This window comes from Arachis stenosperma, chromosome 8 (genome assembly GCF_014773155.1).
Source record: "Arachis stenosperma cultivar V10309 chromosome 8, arast.V10309.gnm1.PFL2, whole genome shotgun sequence".
In the NCBI taxonomy this organism is placed as follows: domain Eukaryota; kingdom Viridiplantae; phylum Streptophyta; class Magnoliopsida; order Fabales; family Fabaceae; genus Arachis; species Arachis stenosperma.
Window position 1 is genome coordinate 37,940,316 of NC_080384.1, and position 27,445 is coordinate 37,967,760.

Sequence of the window (27,445 nt, forward strand, 5' to 3'; positions counted from 1 at the left end):
GAATTCATCATTACTACTATTTTAAATAAATAAAAAAAAGAGAAAGAACAAGAGTTTATCTAGCCAAAATTTCAGTATAAACGGAAGAATTGACGAAAATAGACAAGAGTTTGTGCTTGTATGGTTTGAGCCCTTGAAGAACACTTGAAGAATAGTGTATGAACAGTGAGATAAGATGCTGAAATCTCAGGTAATAGATGCAGAAGTCCTCTGTTTCTCCTCTCTCACTCACAGTTTTTATCTTTCTCTTTATGGTAAAATGTTATTGAATATTTGCTTGGTAATTGTCTTAAATAAAATATAAAGTCTAACCTAATTAAGTACATGTTTGGGTGCCATTATTTTAATAAAAAAAAATCTTTTTTTAATGAAAAAAGATCTTTTTTATTTTGTAGTGTGTTTGGCAAATTTCTAGTAGTAAAAGTAAAAGTACTAGAAAAATAAAAAAAAAAACATCTTTTTTGAGAAGTTACAATTTACATCTTTTTTTAAAAGATCTTTTTCCTTAAAAAAAAGATGTTTTATAATTATTGATAGACAAAAATATCCTTATTAAAATTTTAAAAAGACATCTTTTACCCCCTTTCATTCATAAATAAATGTACATCAACGCCAAATGCTTGGGCACTAAACTGGGCTTTTTACATGCCTATGCAAATGCGTGATATGCTTATGCAAAATATCTCGGTAAAAGAAAACATAATTTACCTTGGATATAAGGCGTTGAGTTTGAGATCAATCTAGTACTAGACAAACTCAGGTTCTCTTCATACTATCTTTTTTTTTTTATCTATTTTGTGTTTTTAATAAATATATGAAAAGTCATTTAACTAATTCATATAAAATTAACATAATTTTTATTTTCTTTTGCTATAATTATACGTGATATTTTTTATTTTTGTTTTTATTTTTATAGATGGATTTATATTTTATACCATGTTGATCTTAGCTTGATGTTTGAGATTTTTTAGGATTTTGTATCTGATATTTTGGGAATATTATTATGTAATATTTTACTAAATTCACTATTGCAAGAATCATGCAATATTTTGAGATAAAATCTTTAATGATTTGATATAAAATATAACCATATATAAATATAAAAAAAATATACTAGTATCAAAATATAAAAAAGTAAAAAATCTGAAATGATTCACAAATAAAAATATAACATATTCGTTTAGCTTTTGTGAAATATATATATATATAAAGGTTGAAAGTTAAAATATTATTGTTTTTCTACACACTCAACAACAAAGCATCAGATTCTTTTCTTTTATCCTTTCTTCTTCATATTGTTATTATTATAAGCTTCATATTAGTGTACGTTATTATTATTTGCTTTCTTTTATTTCTTTACCATTTTTTTCATATTGTTATTATTATTTGCTTTCTTTATTTTTTTATCATTTTGTCATTATTATTATTATTAATTTATTTGTGATTTTTATTTGGTTTTTTATCATAGTATTTTATTTTTATTTAGTGTGTTATTATATTCACAATTATTATTTATATTACAATTTATTTTATTAACGTTATACATTATTTAATTTGATATAATTTATAATTTATATAGTATGGCTCCAAAATTAAATCCAAGAAGAGGTTATAGTCAAGTGAATATTGAAAACGAAGATGCAACAAATGAAGGAGAAGTAGAAACTGTAAAAGCAAAATGGGATGATTGGAATACTGAAATATTTTTGACTATCTGTGTGGAAGAGATACGAAATGGTAATAGACCTAATAAACATTTCAGCAAAATTGGTTGAAAAAATCTACAAAAAAAATTTAGAGAGAGAACAGGACTCCTATATGTGCATAGACAATTAAGAAATAGATGGGATGCTCTTAAATCTTATTTTCAATTATGGGCTAAATTAGTTAGACAAGAGACTGGTCTTGGTTGGGATCATGAGAAAAAAACAGTGTTAGCTTCTGAATCTTGGTGGACTGATAAAATTAAGGTATGTTAATTTTGCATTATAAAATAATATAATAAGTTAATTTTATCTTTAAAATTTATTAGATATCTTTTATATTTATTCTTTTGCATATTTTAAACAGATTAATCCAGAATTTGCTAAGTTTAAGAATAAAGGTCCTAAATCTTTAGATAGGCTTGAACAATGTTTCAAAGACATCATAACTACTGGTTATAGTGCTTGGGCGCCATCGGAAGATCCAAATCCTGAAGAATTTAATCAGAACAATGAGGATTTTGAGATTGGAGGTGACATGAATTATACAAATGAATTTATTGAAGAAGACATTGCTTGCTAATTATACAGTTGTTCAAAGTCCTACTAGAGAGAAAAAGAAGGAAGACTTCTAACAAAAAAATTGAGAAACGAGTTGGAATAACATCTAGATTACAGGACTCACTTGATCGTATCTTGATTGGTGTGGAGTCAAAAGCTGCAACTAAGGGAGATGATCCTTGCTCCATAGAAAATTGCATCAAGTTGCTACGTAAATTACCTGGCCTAGAACCATATAGTCCAAAGTTCTATTTGGGAATTAGATTAATGGCTAAGCCACAATATAGAGAAACTTTCATTGCATTGAGTGATGATCCCAATCAACAACTTGGATGGCTAGAATCTTTTAAATTGGATGACATGAACCGTCTCTAAACTTTATTTTTATTTTTTTCTGCATGAATTCTTATTATCGTTATTGTTGAACTTTAATTTAGTGACAATGTTATAATTTGTCTTTTGATTTTATATTTTGGAACTTTATTTAATAATGACATCTTGAATAGTATTTTTTGCTTTGTTATCTTATTTTTCATGTTAATTTAAATTATACAGGATGAGTGATTATGAAACAGATAATGATACTGAATATGAAGAACATGAAAAAGATTACGAATCAGCTGCTATATTAGCTATTTGTGGAGTTGCCAATTATTACTTGCAATATGTCTTCAAACAAGAGAAAAGAACTTCAAAACTATCAGGATATCAATGGCTATTAGAATTAAAGGAAGGGAATGAAATGCAATTTTTTGAACAATTTTAAATGAGAAAATCAGTGTTTAACCGTTTATTCAATGATTTGGTTCTCAATTATGGCTTGAAATCCACACGAGGTGTTAGTGGAGAAGAGATGGTAGCAATATTTTTATACATGCTTGGGCAAGGAGCTTCTTATAGAATGTTAAAGGAGCGATTTCAACTTTCAGGTTAAACTATTTTTCGTCAATTTCATCATATTCTATCGTGTGAAGAAATTGGCAAAAAATATTATTAGACCTATTGATCCTAGTTTTGGAGACACACCTAAATATATTATGGATAACGATAGATATTGGCCATATTTTAAAGATTGTATTGGAGCTATAGATGGTACGCATATAGCCATTCATGTTCACCAAGATGAGCAAGTGCGATTTATTGGTAGAAAAGGAAATACTACAACAAATGTAATGGCTGTGTGTGATTTTAATATGTGTTTTACATTTATATGGGTTGGTTGGGAAGGTTCTGCACATGATACAATAATTTTTATGGAGGCTCTTCGAACAAAAAAGCTAAATTTTCCACATCCACCAGAAGGTTAGTTACGTTATTTAAGTTTATTTTGAGATTACATTCATTTTCATGATAATATGTGACTTGATTTTTGTATATTTTTTAATGTATTTCAGGTAAATATTACTTAGTTGATGCTGGTTATCCAACTTTTAAGGGATTCTTAGGACCTTATCGTCATACAAGGTATCATATTCCACAATTTAGACTAGCGCCAAATTTTAGATCAAACAATGAAAAGTTCAACTATTGTCATTCAAGTTTAAGGACAGTAATTGAAAGGACTTTTGGAGTATGCAAAGCAAGATGAAAGATACTACAAAATATGTCATTAAGAGCCAAATTTGAAACCCAGCGTGATATCATTGTTGCATGTTTCACCCTTCATAATTTTATAAGAGTGATGGATTCCGATGACATAAGTATTTTGCAAAATTTTGAAGATATTGTTTTGTTACAAGCCAATGAAGATGATGGTACTACTATGAGAAATGGATCAACAAATTCTGAAATTAATGAATGGGAAGAACCAACACAAGAAAATGTTCGGGCAATGGAAGAAATAAGAGACAATATAAGAGATCAATTATCGGTTCAAATAAATTAGTATAAATAATTATTTTTTTTATTATTATTAATAAACTCTTTTATGATTGAATGTCCTTTTATGTAATTTTATTATTATAAAAGTACTTTTGTATTTTTGTATCCAAACAAAAACATCTTTTAAATAAGTACTTTTAATTAAAATATCCAAATATAAAATCACTTTTACTTTTGTAAAAGATCTTTTAAAAAAAGATCATTTAAAAAAAGATCGTTTTCTAGAATGGCGCCCAAACAAGCCTTAAATGTGGTAAAAGAGGGTTAGAAAAATTATAAAGGAATGGGCTGATAGTAAGAGAGAAGGGGCGTGACTTCGAGAAAACACAGTTAGCGTCATAACGACGTGTTTATCTGCAGTTAATCGCGGTTAATTACTTGTGGTTAAAAACATAGCAAAGAGGGGGTGAGAGGCTAAGATAATCTCAGCTTAGAGGCTGAGAGAAGGGAGCCGAGTTACTTGGGTAGCAAGCAAGAGGATTCGAGACCTCTAGGAGTCGTTTGCGGAATATTAGACGAAAATTCAGTTCGAATAACTTTTATCAGGCGGTAAAATAATTAATGGCTAATATTTATCCTTAAAAATGTAAATCATGAAGGGATGACTAATATAAATCTAGAGACACATTTACTTGGATAGAAATTACTTTTACCACTGGTTCTGAGATTTTCAGACAATCGTTACTAAAAGTGTTTTTGTGGCTCAAAAGTTTCTGGTGTGGTAACTAAGCCAATGGTAAGATAGTATCTAATATTCATTAGTCAAGTTTGACTTAGAGGGATTAATTACCCTCATAAAGTCATGTTTGACATCGTAAATCTCCTTTTCTTTTTAATTTTTAATTTTTTTTTAAATAGTTAAAAACATTTGTTTATCAAAAATCTAGTTCTTACATTTCACATATAATGTCTCTCAAACTGTAGTCTCAGGCTAAAAGAAGCTCTTACAGGCTGCAAAAAGCTCACATCTTGTGAAAGACCAGAGAAGAGAACTACCAGAATAGTCCAATATTCAACCCCCATTAGAGTCTCTAATAATACAGCCAAACCCAAATCAGGGAATAAACTTGCATTACAATTAACTTTAAAGCTATTACCTATAGGAGGCTCCCAGCACCAGCGATTCTTGAAGGTTTTGAAGGAAGAACATTGGTGCATATAAAGTCTCAGGTCCATGACAGTGCTTCTGATAAAGACAACCACCTTGTGATCTGTCCAAAGATTTTTAAGATTGAGAATATCATTACACCTATATCTCCACAACCACCACACTTCGGCCACAAAAAGAACCTCATTACTAGGCACGACCTTTCTAAACCTTACCTCAATAGAGATGCCTTCAAATGAGTCAATAAAGTGAGAGTCTAATATTTGCCAAAGTCTCTTGGATTTAACACAATCCTGCAGGCAATATTCAATTGTCTCCTGAGCCACATTGCATCTCGCACAAATCCGAACTAGCTAGATGTCGCCTGAATCGGAAACCCTCCGTCGAGAGAGCATTATGAATCCTAAGCCACATGGTGAATTTGATCTTCTCCGAAAAATTTAAATGCCAAAGTCATTTCCAATCACTATTTTCATTCCAATTCACTTTATGCTTCAACAACTAACTGTAACCTCTTGCACTGTACCCTTTTGTCCTTGCAGGCCACCAACTCCACCCCGGATCCAGGTTCAAAATTTGGGTAGGAAAGGCCGCAAATGAATTACTTAACTGTAAGAGGAATTGTCGTAGCAAGCGTATCTACCACCCAAGATTCATTACGCCACAAATCTGCCACTACAAATTCTAACTCAGATATGTGAACATAGGGAATAAGATCACAAAGTCTTTCAAACAGGGTTCATTCATCATACCATGTAACAACCCACAATTTTAAAAATATAAATATAAATAAGTTATAATTCATTTCATAAATTGGAGTTCCTTATTTTATAAATTATCTTATTTTAAGTAATTAAATTAATTTTATAACTATTTAAGTTCAATTAAATTCATATTCCTATATATATTTTTATTATGATAAAATATTTTACATAATTAAAACTATAATTTTATTCATTTATAAATAATTAAAATTATATATATTTAATTTAAGTAATTGATATTTTTAATTTAAAAATAAAGTTTAGTTAGTAATATTATTATCGAGTTCGATATATGCCGATATGAGTAAATATCGGTACTTTTCGGTGAACATAACTTTGCTAATGCTTCATCGTATATTTTTTTATTGTTATGTTACTAATGTCATTTATATTAGTAACTCATATATATTATTTTATGTTTTAATATATATATTTTTCATAATTATCCGTTTGAGATATTTATAACTTGAATCACTGAATCAACAGTTTGAAACCACCACACCTAACCCCCCCCTTAATGACAGTAACCTATTAATTCACTATATAATCATCATAACCAGCCCTTAATTTTTCTTTTGCATCACCGAAAAAAAGAAAATGAGAGAGAGAACGTAAACTCCATGGAAGCCACAAATCTTCGGCATTCGATTTCTTGCGATCTATAACTCCAATAAAAAATCTAATTCGATAAAAGTGTTCGTATTGTATTCTCCTCCTCTACACGTTGGCACCACTTTTGTTCAGTGAAAGTTGATGGTGACATGACTCTCCTTCTCCTTGAGTTCGGCAAATTGGAGTTCTAGAAGGCACAGACGATTTCTGGTATTTTCTTCTTCAACAACTCAATTAGAAAGCTTCTCCAAAGCATCCATTGTTTTGATTTCATACGGGAGGTAAGGTTTGATAATTTTATAATAATTGAATGTGAACTTGATAAGTGAATGTTTGTTTGATTGATTATTGATTGAATTTGACTGAATTTATGTTAAATTTTTGTGATATATTGATATTTGTGACTAGTTAAGGGTTTGATCAGTTTAAATGCAATCAAGAACCTAATTATTTTGATGAATTCAGGATTGAAATATTGTTGGTGATCAAGTAAAATTGGTGAGATTTGATGATGACATTGAGATTTAATAAGAAATGAATTGATAAAGTAATGACATGATTTGATATATGAAAATGATTTGATTTTGAAAATGGTCGGATTTTTAATTGGGTTGATTTTATAAATATTTTGATATTAGAAATAATTTTGATTTATTGAAAACAATTTGAAAGAGTTTGAGAAATGGATGAAACCCGAGAAGGGTGGCAAAGTCCGAGTTTTAGGGGAGATGCTGCCAAAATTTTGTTATAAAATTTAAGACTTTGTTTGAAATGTCATTTAAAAAAAATTGGATTTGAGAAGTTGTATTATTTAATTTTTGATTTATTAAAAAAATAGTTATGTTTCAAGTTTAATTCATTTAAAAAAAGTATATGTTTGAGTTCAATTTTTTTAGAAAAAAAATTATTTTATGATTTTAAGTTATTTAAGAGAAGTATTATGCTTTAAGGCTAGTTTAAATAAGAAAAAGGCTTATGTTTTGAATTTGACTTAATAATTTCATTCGGAGGAGTTTTAGTAAACTTTAAAAGTAATTAAATTTTGATTGGAGGATTTTGTTTTGTGACGCCTTGAAAAAAGTTAAAGAATGAATTTTAAGGATGAAACTGGGATTGTTTTTGGTTTTAACATGGGTTTGAAACTTCTGATTTGTATGATTTGGTTTTAATTTAAATTAGAAAATTTATTTGATTAATTCAACTTAAGAAAATAATTATTGTTAAGGATTTCTAATGAATTTAACAAAATGAGATTGGTGGTCGTTCCCCTAAAGTTTAGAGGCTTTGTTGAGGGGTTTAACTAATAAATAGTTTCCCTTTGTCTTTTGAAAGAATAATTGGTTTAATGAAATTATTTTAAAGGTTTTGGAGAATGTCATAAAGAGGTGGTTTTGGTTTTAAAAGAAAAAGAGAAGATAAATTGGCACGTGTGATTATGGGAAGGTGACGAGAGGGTGACGTGTAAGGTCCCACATCAATTGGGGAGGGGAACGAAGCATGCCTTATAAGGGTGAGGATACCTCTCCCTAGCATGACGCGTTTTGACGAGTGAGTGTCGGGGGCTTCGGCTAGCATCCCTATCGTCAAAGGCAAAACTGTGAGGCCTTGTGTGCCAAAGCGGACAATATCGTGCTAGCGGGTGGTCTGAGCTGTTACAGATGGTATCAGAGTCAGAGTCCAGATCGATGTGCCAGCGAGGGCGCTAGGCTCCCTTAGGGGGTGGATTGTAATGTCCCACATTGGTTGGAGAGGGGAACGAAGCATGCCCTTCGGCTAGCATCCCTATCGTCAAAGGCAAAACCGTGAGGTCTTTTGTGCCAAAGCGGACAATATCGTGCTAGCGAGTGGTCTGGGCTGTTACAGATGGTATCAGAGGCAGAGCCCGGATCCATGTGCCAGCGAAGGCGCTGGGATCCCTTAGGGGGTGGATTGTAAGGTCCCACATCGGTTGGGGAGGGGAACAAAGCATGTCTTATAAGGGTCTGGATACCTCTCCCTAGCATGACGCATTTTGACAAGTGAGTGTGTGGGGCTTCGGCTAGCATCCCTATCGTCAAAAGAAAAATCGTGAGGCCTTGTGTGCCAAAGTGGACAATATCGTGCTAGCAGGTGGTCTGGGCTGTTACAGATGGTATTAGAGCCTAAGCCCGGATCGATGTGCCAGCGAGGGCACTGGGCTCCCTTAGGGGGGTGGATTGTAAGGTCCCACATCGGTTGGGGAGGAGAACGAAGCATGCCTTATAAGGGTGTGGATACCTCTCCCGAATGTAACAGTCCAGACCACTCGCTAGCACGATGTTGTCCGCTTTGGTACACAAGGCCTCACGGTTTTGCCTTTGACGATAGGGATGCTAGCCGAAGCCCTCCACACTCACTCATCAAAATGCGTCATGCTAGGGAGAGGTATCCACACCCTTATAAGGCATGCTTCGTTCCCCTCCCCAACCGATGTGAGGCCTTACATGACAATAGTATGGTTAAGGTGCCGAAGGATAAATGTTAATAAATCGTGAGCTTTGTATGTGAATGACTGTGCGGGAATACCCGTAAATGTGGAATGGCTTCCAGGAACATGGGTCACATGCTTCAGCTGAAGAATCAGCGCTTGCAAGTACTTGAAGAGGTCATGTTTGACATACTTCAGCTGGAGAATCAGTGCCTGCAAGAAGTAGAAACTTGCAGAGGTTATGTTGCTGGAATGCCTTATCCGACTTGTGAGTTAGATTACGTCTGGTGCAGGTCGAAACCGACAAATGAGCTCATTACCTGCGATAGGAATAGGCATGCATCATCCTTGTTTGCATATTTTGCATTTAGTTCGGTGTTGTGAATTGTTTGTGATTGCTTGAGTGTTTGTGATTTTCATTGCTTGTTAATTTGAGCTTCTATGACTGGTTATTGTTCTGGGTTCTTATGCTGGACTGTGAATTAAATTGAGCTATGATAATCACGAGTTAACTAACTACCCCGACCCTACTAAGAATTTTCCTATTCTTACCCCCTATTTCTATCCATTTCAGCTACAGGTGCGAAGGATTATTGCGGAACAACAAGAGCATAGAAGATTTTGTTTACATGTTTAGTTGTTAGATTTTATTTTTTCTTCGTCATTTATTGTTTTAGTTTTTAGAGGGGTAGGAATTGTATTTGAGGATTAAATAATTTTGTGATTAAATGATTTAAAGTACCGAATTTTTGTTTTCTTGGTGAAAGTTTCGGTTCGTATTTGTGAAGACTCATTATTAAATAAAAATAGTATAGAATAAACAGGTTTAGAGGTAAGTAACGCCTAAACTATTAGTCTGATCATGAGGTGCTAAAAGTTAGGGTATTAAATACTACACGGATTGTTGCACATCCCCTACATTCCACCTTAACCCATCTTTTAAGATCCTCATAGGTTTTAAGAATGTTCTTTCAAGTGGCCGACGCATTCTGTTCATGACTACCACCAAAATAATTCGAATTTCGGAGATATTTTTGCTTTACAATCTACACCCACAGTTTGTTTTTATTATTGAAGTAATCCCAAACCAACTTGTTAGGAAGCGCCAGATTAGCATATCATGTATCTCTTACATCCAAATTACCTGTCTATTTTAGAATAATAGTTACTTTTCACTTAACCAATAACAACACTCTCCAATTATTATAGTCTCTTCATAACAATTGTCACATTAGTAAATCAATCTTTTTGCATGTATACTTTAGAAAGAGAGCCTTCCTGCTTATTTAGTAGACACTCTTTTCAATTAGTTTATTCTAAATTTTCTAAATGACTTTTTAAGTCGTCCTCCTAAAAGACTGTTCATGTCTAATATTAACTCTTAGGTACTTTTTCAATTTCTGACAAAAATAAATACTAAAAACTCTTGAGAGCATCTTCTTCTTTTTTACAGAAATATTATTTTTGTATTCTAAAATAATACATATAAAAATGATTATTTAATTTACATTTAATAATTTTAAGTTATTTACTTCAATAAAAATTACATAATCATTATATATTTTTGGAATTACAAATTAAAATTAATATAGTTTGTTTTGAAATACTATAAATTTTTTTCTATCTTCATAATATGTATAATTTTTTGTCATAATATTAATTTTAATTCAAAAAGACAATTTTAATATCGTATTTTTTAATATTACAAACAAAAGAAAGACATGCGAATCTTTAAAATTGTTCCTAAAATTGTAATTTATCCAAAATAAACCCTTTAAAATTTTAATCTGTGAGTCACTTTAGACATTAAATTCGTTTATGTCAGTTGGTTTGTCACTAATAGTGTGTTAATGTGATTTGGTAAAGGTCACATAGGAGACCTGATATCAAACAGAACAATGAATAAGATTAAAATTAAAGAGAATGATTTATTCTATCTCAATTTAATTTTTTAATATAAATTTTTTTTTGGATTTATTTTGAGATTTTTATAAGTTGTCTTTTTTTTTTGTCTTATGCTATTTTTTTTAGGTTTATTAATAATGATTAAATTATTGATCTTTTGGATATAGAGATTTGATATCGTATCATAAAATTATTCATTCTAAAAATTTAAACTGATAAAAAAAGGTAATATTAATAATTATATCTCTAACAATAAATTTATTGAAACAAAATAAATCAAATTATAATTGGGACTAAAATAAAATAAAAAAATAAATACAAAATAAATTTTAAAATAAATACTAATAAGATAATACATATTTAATTTGAATAATGAAAATTTTTAATGTAACTTGAAAATAAAAAGACGTTTAATTTGTTATAATCGTTGATTATTATCTTAGCTAATTCTTAATACATATCTTAAATAAACAATTTATTAATGTTTACAAAATCTTTTTTTATTTTTTTAAACATCCCTCTTGTAATTAAATCAATTAACATGTGATAATTTTCAATTAGTCCCACAAAATTCGTATTAAGTTTCCTACCGTCATCTAAAGCCTCATAGAAGAGGAGGAGATAGTTCAGAGGAAGAGCTAATCAATAGATTTTGGCTTGAGGACGATCATTTGTTTTCCGAGGGATACATATTTTAACTTATTCCACTATGAAGTTATGCCGTTTATCTAACTAATTTGCATCCATTACAAAAGTGGTGTTGTTTTGATTAATTCACGATAGTAACTTGCCACTGGAGATGACGTTAAAAATTAATGCAAGTCGTCAGAAATTGAAATTTGAATTAAGTTGATTGACATTTTAATATTAGAGAAAATAATAAATAGATCTTTAATTTTTTTTGACATTTTTGTTTCTGACCATTAAATTCTTGATGTCTCTAAAAGTTGGACAGATCAGTCTCTCTATTTAAATATTTCCGTTAGATCCAATGAAAAAGTCTTATATAACTTCTGTAATGCTTGTCACCCGTACACGTGGGTCACGTGTACACGTTATCTGGCAAACTTTTCTCTCACATATTCGCATATGTCATGCATATGCGTCGCCATGAATTCAACAAATTCTCATTTCTTCACGAATTCTTCATTTTGCATGCTTTTTCCCATTTCTTTCAAGTCATTTTTACCTTCAAAACTTTAAATCACTCAAACAAACATATCAAGGCATCGAATGGGAGAAAAGTAAATTAAATTTAACCCTAATCCCATTACAACCTTTGAAAAGACCTCTTGATATGTGTATCCATACATTGAATATATGTTGATTGGTAGAAGAAGAGCAAGCCTTAGAAAGAAAGATTAGTAGAAAATTGAGAGAATCGACCCTTAAACACTAGAAAGATTAGAGTGCAAACACTTTCGGTGAGGGTTCGATGCTCAATTTCTTGCTCCTTGCTCTCACGAGCTTTTTTCTTGCAAGTATATTTATACTTCATTTTGAGATTTGAATTAGTGAAATTCATAAATCATCATACTATCTTAGCCCTACTTATTCATATAGGTTTTTTTTCCAAAAATAAAAAAATTATATTTTCCTAAAAGCCATTTTTAAACTTTAATTCTACAAGTTCGCCCATCTACCTGGCGAACTCCTGTTAACTTTTTTAAAATCCGTTTTTTAATCAAATTTAATTTATTATCATCATCTCTAAATAGTATATAGATCTACAAATAGTATATAGAAGTACACAAAAATACACAGATAACAACCATGACTTCTTCAAGAATTTTTTTAATTATAAATTAAAAAAATAAGCCATATTTAATAATAGCAACCATTATCATCGTCTCCAGAAATACCAGAATAAGTCATATTTAACAAGAATTTTTTTAATTATAAGTCATATTTTATTTCAAAAAGAAATTTTAAAAATATAAATAATTTTTTTTAAAATAAAATACGATTTATAATTAAAAAAAATCCTGGTTAAATATGGCTTATTTCAGTGTATTTGTGTATTTCTGGGAACGATGATAATAATTGTAATTGTTAAATATGACTTATTTTTTTTAATTTATAATTAAAAAAATCCTTGAAGAAGCCATGATTGTTATCTGTGTATTTTTGTCTACTCCTATATACTGTTTGTAGATCTATATACTATTTGGAGATGATAATAATGAATTAAATTTGATTAAAAACACGGATTTGAAAAAAGTTAAAGGGAGTTAAAAAATTTTGTTCTATACAAAAAAAATCGTATTTGTGAAATTAAAGTTCAAAAATGGCTTTTGAGAAAATATAAAATTTTTTATTTCTGAAAAAAATCCTGTTCATATATGTTCTTGGAGATTGATTCATTTTTAACTAAATAGGTAGACGCATTTTGCATATTAGTTGATGTACCACAAGTAGAGTTTAGCACGAGGACATGCTAATGTTTAAGTGTGGAAAAGTTGATGAATTATTTGATGAATTGTATCAACTTTTTTCACATTTATTCACTAAAATAGCATAGTTTTGTGAATTTCTCCTAAGTGTGCTTAATGATTGAAAACATGCTTTCTAGGCTATTAAATTGTTAAATTTAATTTACTTTTCTCCCATTCAATGCCTTGATATATTTGTTTGAGTGTGATTTAAAATTTGAAGGCAAGAATGACTTGAAAGAAATGGGAAAAAAACATGCAAGATGGAGCAGGAAGAAATGAAGATTTGCTTAATTCATGGCGATACGTACGCGTGACACATGTGTACGCATGAGAGGGAAGTCTGCCAGGTGATGCGTACGCGTGACAAACATTATGGGAGTCATGTTTCTGTTGGGTCTGATGGAGAAGAGATTGATCCGTCCAATTTTAAAAAACGTCAAGAACTTAAAAATATTTTTTAATAGTAAGAGACAAAAATATCCATAAAAAAAATTAGAGATCTATTTATCCTTTACTCTTAATATTATTGTAAAGCAAGACACAAAACTTAGAAGTCGTTTTTGGAACTTTCCTGGAAGACATACATTTTCAATTTTAGTTTTAAGTAATGTCATCTTATATTCTAAATTCTAACCCTTAAAATTCTCTTAGGTATATTTAGTTTAGCGTTTGAAGTATTAAACATATTTAATTTTTTTTAAAGGTTTTATTTTTTGTTTGGCTATTTTTTTTAAACTAACACAAATAAATTCTATTCTTCAATTTATGTTTATCTAAAATTAAAAATTCTAGTTTTGCGTTTTTTTTTTTCCGTTAAATTAAAATTTATTTTTTATCTATCAATTTTACCTATCATTAATCATATCATGAATTTTGTTACATTTTTTTATAATATTTTTTAAATATTTTCTCATATATATTATTATTTTTTATAAAACTTTTATTTTTTTGTTTATATAAATTTTTTTATTGTTATTATTATTTTTTTTGTATTTTTTACTTTATATTATGATTCTATTAATTTTATTAAAATACTAAAAAGTATTAAAAATACTAAAAAAATATTAAAATTTATTTAAATATTAAAAATAATTATTTAAATTTATATTCTTTTCGATAATTTTTTATTTAAAAATAATTTTAAATAATATAATTCAAACATCATTTAATTTATTATAATCTATTTTAATATAAAAATTATTAAATATAAATCACATTAATACTAGCTCACTTTTGATTAAAATCAATTTTGTAAAATTAATTTTATACAAATTTTTACTTACAAACTTTAATCCAGATACACACTAAATTTCAAATTTTAAATTTTAAATTATAAATTTTAATAGTTAAAAAAATAAAGTGTTGACTTTAAATATTAACTAACATTAATAAAATATATTAGTCTCTTAATATTTTTCTTTTTTAATTTAAAGGTGACACATTTAATTATTATCACCGTTATTATATATTGAATAAATGAACTGATATTCATTCTTTATAATTTTTTAATTAATTATATAAAGTAGACTTATTATGACTATGAAAAAAAAAAGTTTGATCTATATAATATAGGTATATAAGACGCAAGAAATAAACAGAAGAGGAACTTGTTCTTTTTTTTTTTTCGTAATAAAATTTTTCCTTCTTGTTTTTTTTTTTTTTACTTAAAAAAAAAAGTCTGGTTTTTTCTAGTGGCTTTACTAAACCTCTAATTTGATTATTAACAATATCACCCTGAATAATTGCTTTTTTCTTTTTGTTTATTATAATTATAATCACTAGTTATAATCACTAATCATGTAAATTGTGGAGCTAAATTGTGTCACTTAAAAGTTTTTTATTTTTTAACGATTATTACAATACCTTACAGAATTATAGGATATAGATAATTTTATGATATATGTAACTAAGAACAATCTTAGTAGAGTATTTTTAGAATTTTAAATCTGATTTGTATAGTTGTATATGAAGTGAAATGATTTAAAATTTATTTTATATTAAAAATGATTAATAAAAAAATGAGGTCTCATTTTTTTTTTAAATTTTTGTGGATAATTTTAAGTTTTGCTAGAAAACCAATTAAAAATGTAGGCAAATAGAATCAATTAATTAAAAAATAAATTCGTTACAAAAAATACTATCTTAATTTTTAACATTTTAAAATTGAAAAAAAAATAACTTGAGTACATAAGTAACAGAGATTTTATTTATTAACAAAAAATCTTAATAATTAAATAAAAAACACTAAAACAATCTCCAGTTAAACGTATGTACAAAAGACACGCTGAAATAGCGCCGATTTTTGAAGGGTGCATGCATCAAGCCATGAGTTTTGTAGTTACAACTTTCAGTTTCTAGAGTCAAAGCAAACTGAATAAGAAATTTAATATAGAATACATAAATATGATTAAAAAATTGCATTTGAGTCTTTCATGCACATAAGAATATAATAGTTTGGAGTAAACGGCGATTTTATTTTATTCGTAATTACAAAATGATTACACAGCCATGATGTATATGATGAAGATCAGAGATGAATCGGTCCTACAAAATTGAATTTATACAGTATTGATGCATGAGGCAACAGGTACAACTGCTATATATGGGACCGTTACTTTAATTTTCTTTTAACTTTGGCCATAAAAAAGACTATTATATTATTCGCTAATATTAATTAAAAGAAAAAAAAAGACAAAATTTTATTTTATTTAATATTTAAAGTAAATTTTGATTGATTTTGATTAAATATGTTTAGTTTTCAAATATTTTTGATATCATCCCATGGCCATCATAATAAATTGCTTTTATTTGGATTCAGAGTTTGTTCTATTTTTTTTCTTTTGGTAGAGAAGGGGTCATAGACCCAGTAACAGCAAGAAAAACACAAATTAAAACAAAATACTAATAAAAAATATTACTTGCAACCTTTTAATCTGAAGATACTCATGGTCGGAGAAGAGTGCATGTATACTATCTGAAGAGGGAGCATAAAAAATACATAACTTATGAAAAAGATTTTCTTTTTTTTTCTTAAATATTTTGCCACTAAATTTGCTTTTCAAAAGATGTGATTTTAATACATTTGAAACTTTTTTTTTATGAAAATTGCAATATCTTCCAAAAGAGTTGCACATGGATGCTGCACAGGGCTTTATATTTAACGAAATTAACGGTCATAATAGAATCTGATTCAATAATTACATAATAAAACTCATTAACGGTAACAATCTGTAGCTCTTTAATTATTTTTTATAATTCAGTTTGCATGATCGAACCAAAGTGATTACGAACAACACTTTCACAAATTACATTACCTATTTGATTGAAGAAAGAACCATCCACATTAATATTAATGGATCATTCAAGGGACACCACAGAATTTGTTCTATTATATACCACCTTTTTCATTTTTCTCATTTTATCTCAACAGATTCTAATACTAATACGTACTAAATTTCATTAAATAATGTAATTAATGACAATTTAATTCTTTTTTTTTTACTTTTTTTAACACTAGTAGTAAATCAACGTGCTTGTTTATTTGTATTTTAATTCAAGTATTTTAAAATAAAAGATATTAAATATTAAAAACTAAATATAAAAGAAAAATGTGATTTTTTTAGATGAGAAATATTAGGAGTCAGTAATTTTTAGTAATTTTTATGATTTGTAGCCATCAAATAATCATTAATAATATTTTTAATGGTGTGAGATTTTATTCAATAGTGTGTGATTATTCATTTTTTTTTTTTGCTGGTTACATGACAATACATGTTAGCCAAAATTTAATAAAATTGTTGGTCTCTAAACTTTTCCTTTATAGATTTATATAGTTATTTTTTATTTTGAAATCAAAATTACTAAATTGTAGAAATTGTTTAGAAAGTTGAAAAATAGAAAATGATAATTTTGGAATTAGTAAAAAAATAATTAAAAGATCAAATGATGAAAAATCTTCAATATACATATAGGTATATGGTAAATGCTATGGTGTCTATTACATTGTATCTAAGTTACTAAAAAGAGTAAATAATTAATATTTAATAAATTTTATATAATTTATTTTTTACTATAAACATTTTATTTTTTATTTTAAAAAGTAAGTTAGACAATTTAGACACCATAACAAAGGTATCATAAAAGTCACCAAGATATATATGGATGTTCACTTTATTAGATGAGCAAAATTCATATCTTATACATAAATATAAGAGTTAAGTATGATTTTGATCTCTAAGATACAAGTCAAAAATTTCTTTTGTCTCTAATATTTTTTTTTACACAAAATCGTCCCTAAGATTTAAAACCAAGTTTTAAAATCGTCATTTTTATTTAAATCTTAAAATTTTGGACCAAATTATCCATAACAAAAAAATATAAAATAAAAAAAACAAAGAAAAATTAGAGAAGGAAATTGTTTCTGCTTCTACGAAAGGAGAAGAGAAGAAGAAGAAGAAAAAGGAAAGAAGAAGAAGTTGTCCATGATCCACTTTTGTCACCGCTTTTGCCACAAAAAATTTAAAATCAAGTTAAATCTTAAAAACTATTTTAAAACCAAGTTAAATTTTAAGGACCATTTTGTATGTAAAAAAAGGTTGGAGACCAAAATAATTTTAAACCTATACTTTAGAAATCAAAATCATACTTAATCCTAAATATAAAAAATTAAAGATTTTTTTTAAATCATCCGTGCGTAATCAAAACTTTTCCAGCATTAGAAGTGGCAACATTATTTAAATTTGTGGGTATTTACCCCGCCCTTATCTGTTTGGGGTGGATAATTACCAGCTCCCGCACTAAAATGAATTTTTCATGGGGACAGATTCTTAGGTGAGATGGGTCGGATTTATGTTAAACCCTCCAGGGTGTGGGTGTGTGTATATATATATATATATATATATATTAATAGAATAATTAATAATATTATATTTAATTTTTTATTTTAATTATATTATGTATGTAATGATGATATATAAATTTTAAAATTTAATTTTATTTGTTGAATTTTAATAATTATAAGTGCAGTAGAGGCAAGGCGGGTATTCGCAGGAGTGAGTTAGGATTTAGTTTTTTACTATTCGCAAATAGAAACCGTGAAGGTTCAATGCGAATTATTGTAGAGAGGGGCCGGGTCAGGTAGGACAAAAATCCACTATTACCTCCCCATTTATTCGATGCAAGTTGTTGTTAGTTCATTTATTCGATGCGAGTTATTTTTTTTATATTTTTTGCTTTGTATTATGATTCTATTAATTTAATTAGAATACTAAAGAGTACTGAGAATACTAAAAAGAATATTAAAATTTATTTAAATATTTAAAATAATTATTTAAATTTATATTCTTTTTAATAATTTTTTATTTAAAAATAATTTAGAATAATATAATTTAAACAATATTTATTTTATTATAATCTATTTTAATATAAAATTATCAAATATAAATCACATTAATACTAACTCACTTTTGACTAAAATCAATTTTGTAAAATTAATTTTATACAAATTTTTTTTTATAAATTTTAATTCAAACGCATATTAAATTTTAAATCTTAAATTATAAATTATAAATTTTAATAATTAAAAATAATAAAGTGTTGACTTTAAATATTAACTAATGTTAATAAAATATATTAGTGTCCTAATATTTTTCTTTTTTAATTTAAAGGTGACACATATTTAATTATTATCACCGTTATTTATATATATTGAATAAATGAACTGACATTCATTCTTTATATTTTTTAATTGATTAATATAAAGTAGACTTATTATGACTATGAAAAATAAAGTTTGATCTATATAATACAAGTATATATATATATAAGACGCAAGAAATAAACAGAAGAGGAAAGGCACATATAGAGAGAAGCAATTACAAACTACTGCAAAAATGTCGGCGGAGAAGAATAGTGAGGCGGTGGTGGAAAAGCTGAGCATCGACGAGATGCTTCAGAAGCACTGTGGCGAGTTCGGGAAGTGGCAGCTGAAGCACTTCGTTCTCACAAACCTTGCTTGGACCTTCTACGCCTTCCACATAATGGTGATGCCGTTCGCCGACCGCATTCCGGAGTGGCGGTGTGTTGGCAGAGATTGCGAGGGCGGTGGAAGTGTGTGCGAACTGAGGCCGGGGGAGTGGGAGTGGGTTGGAGGACGCAGCGGCTCCACCGTGTCGGAGTGGGGACTGATTTGCGGTGATAAGTTCAAGGTTGGTCTTGTCCAGTCCATTTTCTTTGCTGGCTGCATGATAGGTTTGTTCTCTCTCTTATTATTCTTTTAAGCTTTTTCTAAAGCGTGAAAATTTTATGATAATATAATATTTATAATTTTATATACATAATATCTATAATTACATATTTATTATATTTAAAATTATATTATTATTTTAATAATAATTAAAAAATATTAAATAAAATAACTTTAAACTTTTTAGGTGATTTATTATTATCTTTTAAATATTATTAATTTTGTTTGGAAGTAATCCGTAAAATTTTTTGTAAAGACAACAAATTTATTTTGATATTGTTATTTTAATAAAAATAACTAATGTTTAAACTAAACTACTACTTAAAAATTTTATTTAGACGAAGTTGATTGAATTATCCTACAAAACAATTATAATTTGTTTATGATTTTTTATAAGTTTAATTTTAATATATTATTAATAAAAATTATTTTATAAAATTGTTTAATCAAGTTTATTTATTTTGATAATGATTTACGTATTAATTGATGAAAGTAATTATTTTATTGATATAATAATATAATTAAATATATGTATACATTTTTTTTATATTATCAATACATTAAAAATAAATTTTTTAATAAAAAATTATATGTCATCAAATATATATATATATATATATATATATATAATATATATATATATATAATATATATATATATATATATAAATTGATGTTCAACTTTTTGGCCATTATATTGTGACTTGACAAGTCGTACCTGCTAAATAATTCTGAATATTATTAAAATTAATTATTAGTATATAATATAAAAAAATTTAAGTGTATTAGTATATTAATATTTTAGTAATTTTTAATTATTAATTTTAGTTATAAAAAAATATAATATATATACTTAAGATTAATCGTTAAAATTTATTAAAATATCGGTATATTAGTATATTTAAAAAATTTTTTATAATATATATTAAAAATAAATTAAATGATTTACATATAAATATATTCATAGAGATTTTAATATAAATATAGTATTTTTTTTAAATTCATATAGGATAATGAGTAGGTGGTGTTTGGTTTGATAAGATTATTTATTTAATCACTATATGTAGATTGCATTGACGCCACATGTAACATGTTCTGATGAATCTATATATCTTCAAAAAGGAAATTTTGACTAACGCAAGAATAAGAGTGAACCACGAGATTGGCATGGAAGGCGAGGCCCCATGCTTATAAAATATATATAAAAAATAAATTAAATAATATATTATATATAACTATATTAATAATTAATTTTAATGTATAAATAATATTTTTAAAATTCAAAATAAAGGTAACGATGAAGAAGATGATTATGGTGAATTGGTGATAGCGATGGTATAAGCTAAAAAGTGAAACTGTATGGACAAAAACATGAGAAAATAGGCCCTAAGCATATTTAGATATTTTGTGTTTATTGTTTTTGTCACTAATTCTATTTGGATCTCAGAAATTTTAATAGTAACTGTGGTTGGAGGTTTTGTTTTATAGTGGGCTTTGTCTTAGGTGGCGAAAGGTATATTAAGGATCTTAGTGGTCTAAATAAAAAAATTAAAAAATAACATGGTAAATTACTTAAGTACCATCATCTTCTTACTCTTGTTTTTCTTCATAATAATAACCACCATCAAGCCACTTGCTGTATCTTTGTCTTTCTTTCTAACAATAGCAATCACCACAATATTTACAAGTTACAACCAACATTATTAACAATATTATTAATAATTATTGTTTTTTCCTTTTTATGTTGTTAGGACAAAGTTCTTTCGCTCCAATCTAAGGCTCCACAATCATAGATTTCATAAACTGGTTTGGGATAAAACAGTGGTAAAAAGTAATAATTAATTTTTATACCATTTTTAACACCAAACTGAACTAATCCTTGATGACTGGGTTGTATGCCTTGTTAAATGGTAACTAATATACAACTTCAATGTCTTGCCGCCAGTTGCACTTCACAGATCCAATATGTTGTGTTTTAGACTAAACCTCAATAAATGACGAGTTCACTTGGTCAAAAATGTTATGGATGCTTCATACTCATGATAGGTAGGTGATGCGTGTTGTTTTTTATAGGAGCTTTTATTTTTACTTCAAAGATCACATTAATTGGAGAAAAATAATAATCAAATATCATTTTCTATGAAAAGAGAAAGATAGTAAAGTGGATGATAAGACAAAGAGGGAATAAGTTGAGAAAAAAGAATAAAAAAGTAAAATAAAAATTTTACAAATGTTGAATAATTAATTTATATTATTATCATTTTTAATATATAATAATTATTTAATCTAAACCATTCATCACTATTTTTTAATGGTTAAGATGAAAGATTCTATTTGGACCACCAAGATCCAAATATACTTTCACCACAATAGAACCAGCCTTGTTTAGTGACATATTATATGTCTCCCAATTACCACATCCAGGTTCAAGTCTCAGAGGAGAAAAAATAAATCCATTTAGTGTGTGTGGTGCATGAGAAGATATACATTTCTTTTTGGTAGTGATTATTGATGAGAGATTATTCGTTTATCATAACATGTATGGTAAAGTAAATGTATGTAAACATGATACATTGACATTGTAATAATTTTCAGGAGCTGGAATATTTGGTCACCTCTCGGATTCATTTCTAGGAAGAAAAGGTTCACTCACAGTGGCATGTGCTCTAAACGGCATCTTTGGTTGCATAACAGCATTTTCTCCTAACTATTGGATCTACACCATCCTTCGCTTCCTCACCGGTTTCAGCTCCGGTGGCGTGGGTCTCTGCGCCTTCGTTCTTGCCACCGAGCCAATCGGTCCCACCAAGCGTGGCTCTGCCGGCATGTCAACCTTCTACTTCTTCTCATCTGGAATCGCACTCGTCTCACTTGTCGCCTACATTTTCCATATGTGGCGCCACCTCTACATCGCCGCCTCCATCCCCTCTCTCTTGTATGTCTTCATTGTCATTCCTTTCCTGTCCGAGTCCCCGAGATGGTACCTCGTTCGAGGAAGAATAACCGAGGCCACACAGATAATGGCATTGATTGCTTCCTCCAATGGGAGGCACCTCCCCAGTGGAGTTTTTCTTGCACTCGACGAAGAATCATCAACTAATGAAGAAGAAGAAGAATTTCTGATGGAGGACAAAGTTGCACAAATTGGATCCATCGTGGACGTGATTCGATTCCCAATGACAAGAACAAGGTTACTCGTTGCAATAGTTCTCAACTTTGTAGGGTCTTTGGTTTACTATGGTATAAGCTTAAATGTGGTTAATTTGAAAACCAACCTTTACATGAACGTAGCGTTGAATGCGATCGCGGAGATGCCGGCGTTTGGAATAACGGCGGTGTTATTAGAAAGGTACGGAAGGAAGCCGTTAACAATAGGAACAATGTGGTTTAGTGGATTCTTTTGTTTGTTGGGCAGTTTGATGAAGAATGTTGGGATTTGGAAGATTGTGAGAATGGTGTGTGGTATTTTGGGTGTATTTGGAATGGCTGGGACTTATAATTTGTTGTTCATATACACGGCAGAATTGTTTCCGACGGTAGTGAGAAATGCGGCGCTAGGGTGTACTAATCAAGCGGCGGAAATGGGGGCGATATTGGCGCCGATTGTGGTGGTTTTGGGAGGGTGGTTGCCGTTTGCAGTGTTTGCGGTAAGCGGGATAGTGGGTGGAGCATTTGCATTTCTTTTGCCGGAGACTCATAACCAGCCATTATATGATACATTTGCTGGATTGGTGGCAGCAAGTGTGTGATTGTAAAAATGTTGTTTAAGTCATGGAACAAATATTATTGCTTACAACCTAATTGGTGCCATGATGAGCAGCCAATTACCCGGTATTCATGTAATAAAAAGACAGTGCAAGTAACTTTTTTTTTGTCACTTTTTATGTCTGTAATGTACATGCCTTTGTCTTGTTTATATTATATGATAGAAAAGAAACATCAGCCAAAATGAAGTATAAAGTATCAGAGATTATGGTCGGTCATGCATAAATAATAATTAAACTTTGTGGAGATGCGGGGGATCGAACCCCGTGCCTCTCGCATGCAAAGCGAGCGCTCTACCATTTGAGCTACATCCCCGGGTTGGAAGATTCTTGTCAATAATATAAATTTGTTTAATATTTTTTAGGATCATCCTTAAGCCCAAAATCTCGAAAGAGCTAGTATGGCTAGATAATCTTTTAGGAAGCGTTTCAAATATATCATAGTTTTTGGTGTTCAATACTTTTAGATATTGATCTCAATCATGTATATAATTTACAATTGAAATTAATGTTTAAAATTAATTTTATGATTGAGATTAATGACTAACAAAATTGAAATACTTGTTAGAACTATAATATATTTAAAATGTTTTCAATCTTTTTTTTTTGGTTGTGAAATAAGATGGGACATTAAAGTGTTGATTGGTTTGAGCATTTAATGAAAATAAAAACAAGGCATGAAAATATAATTGATTTAATATTTTGAAATGTTTTTAATGAAAATATTTTTTTTAAAAAAATAAAACAAAGTTGAAACCACTTTTTTTTTTCAAAATTTTCAGTTATCATCTTTGAAAACATTTTCATTTCAAAATACCGGATTTTCAGTTTTAAGTTTAACATTCGAATCTTTCCAACTCCTCTTTTTATGCATTGATTTTTTTTCTCCCTCTTCTACTATCAATTCCATGCACTGATTATTTTTCTCCTCCCTCTTCTACCATCAATTTCATGCACTGATTTTCTTTTTCTCCTCATTCTTCTACCATTAGTTTTCTAACATGTCAACTCCTCTCTTTATTGCTATCAAGTGTTGTTGTGAGGTCTTTTATTTTTTAATCCGCTTATACAAACATCTTTTTGAAAAAGTTAAAATAAAACTTTTAATATGATCAATTTTTAAATAAAATTTTATTAATTAATTTTAATATAAAAATAACATCATTTTTTAATATAAGTATAAAGATAAGATGAGGTCTTTTAAGTTCAACTAAAATATCAAAATACAGCAAACAGTGCTAGAAGCAGTAAAAAAAGAACTAATAAAAATATGATCAATTTAGTTTTACAATTTAAGATTAAATAAGTGTATTTATTGAATTCTTTTGTTTAATACTGAGTACGTTCTAATTGAATTAAAAAAATTATAATGAATAATAGATTATCTATTAATCTTTTATAATCTTATTTTTTAATGGTAAATCTATATGAATATAATTAATTATTTTGAGATAGTAATTTATTTAATATTTAATATTGTATAAAAATAAATTATTAAATTAATAAAAAATTAAATAACTAATTTGTACATTTAATAAAAATATAAAAAACTAGCATATCACTTATTATATCTAAAGGTCACACGTGATATTAAAACAAATCTCGAGTTTAATTAGAAGGGTACTAAACCTTAGAAAAAGGACAAGCGTCAAAGACAATATCCACAAGTAATAAAGAATGTACAAGAAATAAAGAGTGTCGAAAAGAAAAATTAATTTGGCAATCTCAGGAACAACCTCCGAATCAGAGAAGAGCAATGGAACAACAAAAGGAATAACAGTATGGTAGTTTGAAACAAAATCAAGTTGAGTTAAAGAAGTATAAAATCATGGAAGGATTAAAAATTTAAAAATTTATTATTAAGAACACCTTCTAAAACACTTGAATATAAAGAATGAAAAATTTAAGGAAGACCACCTCATGTTCTAAAAGAAAAGATATGTAACTCGCATTTTACCAAAGGAAGTCAAAAGAAAATTTAATTGCATTTCGTCCAAACGGTTTTCAAGTAAAAGACAGAATAGGTGAGGTTTGAAAAAAAATGAAAATCAATTGTGTTAAGGCTAAAATAATGTCTCACCATTCTCGAAAGACATGTAGGTGCTCAATTAGATAAGATTGTGCAATGGAATCGCGGCAAAGTTGGAAGGAGTCAAATTTTGTTGGAAAAGGAAAGTCTGGAATAAAGTTTTAAACTACACAAACTTTCAAAATTTATATTCAAACTCCATTTAGAAAAGAAATTTCGAAGTAAAATTTGCTTATAGGTCAGTAAAGAAAATAAGTGGTGCATTATAAACAGATAGGTTCCCACTAATTAAGGAAGATTTTCAAAACTTCATTTAAAATAGTGCATGCCAACTTTAAAACAACTTTGTCAAATTTAAAGAATAGCTATGGATGCAATTAAGCGACAACATTTGATTTAAAATATCTTAAGAAGGAAATCCAAAACTTGTTTTAAAAATTCACATCAAAACATCAAGAATACACTTGAAATCGCCATCACCTAGGTAGCGTTTGGTGGAGAGACAGAGACAGAAAAACAGAGACTGAGAGACAGAGACTAAGAGACAGGGATTGAAACAAATCTCAGTATTCTGTTTGGTGCAAAATGGGAGACAGGAATTGAAATAGGAATGAAACTCTAATTTAATTTGCACAAAGGGTAAAATTGGAATTAATTAATTGAAATGAAAGTATTTTAGGTATAAAATGTTATTAAAGTTTCAGTCTTCATCTCTAAAAATTTTAGTCTCCTGTGTCCCTACTTTTTGGAGGTACTGAAATACTGAAATTTTGGAGACAGAGACAGAAATTTTAGTACCAGTCTCTGAACTAACAAACACAATACTGAGTCTCAGTCTCTCAGTCTCTGTCTCAGTACCTGAAAACAAACGCTACCCTAGGGACATTCAAGAATATTAAGATGTACTGAAAAAGAAATCAAGTTATATGAAAAAGGATCTTAAATCAAGGGAGTTCAAACAAGATTTATGAGGCATGAGACATCAAACAAGCTTTCAATCGATCCAAAAGAATACAAAACTCGTAAGAAAAGACAACTCGATCAATAGTGAATTTTCGAAAAATAACCTTTGACTAAACAAAGACAAATAAGAGGACAAACGGTGCACTAGATTGAAATAAATTCGGGATGACTCGAACGAGTATGAGATTCACAAGAAAAGAAAAACTAAGACTAATGATGATGTTTATAACAGTAAAAGAATAATTAAAAACAGAACCAAGTATATTGTTCAAAGAAGTGAAACGCTTAAACAGGAATTGGCCAGTTCTTAAAAGGAAGGATATGAGCCCAATACTTAAAAAAAACAATAATTGCATAGACAATGTGTTATACTAAACCAAATTCAAATTAAAAATAAATTAAGTGAAGTTTGTCAAATGAAAATCAACGGAAAAGAGGCAAAAATTTTTTTTTTTTGAAGAATTCCTAAATACATAATCAAATAAAGATATTCGTAAAAACTGTAATAAAGTTGTTAGGAAATCAAGTTGTATTTAAAGTAAATATATTTCCATAAATCAGAAAAGGAACAGGTGAGGTATTGAAAACAATTAGTTTTAAACTATTTATGGAACTTTCAAAGTTTATATAGAGAAGTGTATATCAAATCAAAAGCGGTTTTGTTAAGATTTGAAGAATCGCTATAATTATTGTTAAATAAGAGGAAAACTAAATCACAATTTGCTTACAAAGGACTCGGAATAAGAATTTAAAAAGGTATACTACATCAAAATAGGTTCAAATATATATCAAAGAATACATGACTCAAGAGGAAGTGCCTAAACAGAGAAGGTAAATACACTAAGGATTTTAAGCACAGACATATGCAGTTAGGATCAAACAAGAATGTATATGAATAGAGGAATAAGTTTGAAAAAATCAAACTACTATTCAAAAGAAAAGGCAACAAGAACTTCAAGATAGACTAGGAAAGAACAAGTCACATGATTCCAATAGAATTCAAGACACATAATCGAGTAACCATGAGAAAT

General features: G+C 28.5%; 2 protein-coding genes and 1 non-coding gene across 3 annotated transcripts; 2 read left to right on the plus strand and 1 right to left on the minus strand.

Moving 5' to 3' along the window:
- Window positions 1-1,580: 1,580 nt before the first annotated feature.
- Window positions 1,581-5,307, plus strand: LOC130945943 (uncharacterized). The gene is made up of 7 exons (XM_057874629.1): window positions 1,581-1,737; window positions 1,888-1,970; window positions 2,071-2,236; window positions 2,840-2,931; window positions 3,194-3,566; window positions 3,659-3,728; window positions 5,070-5,307. The coding sequence occupies exons 1-7, from the start codon at window positions 1,581-1,583 to the stop codon at window positions 5,305-5,307; spliced, it is 1,179 nt and encodes a 392-aa protein (XP_057730612.1).
- A 13,966-nt stretch (window positions 5,308-19,273) lies between these two features.
- LOC130944111 (organic cation/carnitine transporter 4-like) lies at window positions 19,274-23,568 on the plus strand. The gene is made up of 2 exons (XM_057872277.1): window positions 19,274-19,664; window positions 22,254-23,568. The coding sequence occupies exons 1-2, from the start codon at window positions 19,307-19,309 to the stop codon at window positions 23,405-23,407; spliced, it is 1,512 nt and encodes a 503-aa protein (XP_057728260.1). The 5' UTR covers window positions 19,274-19,306; the 3' UTR covers window positions 23,408-23,568.
- Window positions 23,569-23,665: 97 nt separating this feature from the next.
- Window positions 23,666-23,738, minus strand: TRNAA-UGC (transfer RNA alanine (anticodon UGC)). Its single transcript has one exon. It is a non-coding gene; the product is annotated as a tRNA-Ala (tRNA).
- Between the last annotated feature and the right edge of the window lie 3,707 nt (window positions 23,739-27,445).

Bases quoted from the DNA above. Each gene is read 5' to 3' on its own strand.
- LOC130944111 (XM_057872277.1), top strand. From the start codon at position 19,307: ATGTCGGCGGAGAAGAATAGTGAGGCGGTGGTGGAAAAGCTGAGCATC. The intron at 19,665-22,253 runs GTTTGTTCTCTC...AATAATTTTCAG, and splicing joins CTTTGCTGGCTGCATGATAG to GAGCTGGAATATTTGGTCAC.
- LOC130945943 (XM_057874629.1), top strand. From the start codon at position 1,581: ATGGCTCCAAAATTAAATCCAAGAAGAGGTTATAGTCAAGTGAATATT. The intron at 2,932-3,193 runs GTCTTCAAACAA...TTCAACTTTCAG, and splicing joins CCAATTATTACTTGCAATAT to GTTAAACTATTTTTCGTCAA. The intron at 3,729-5,069 runs GTATCATATTCC...CTCAAACTGTAG, and splicing joins GGACCTTATCGTCATACAAG to TCTCAGGCTAAAAGAAGCTC.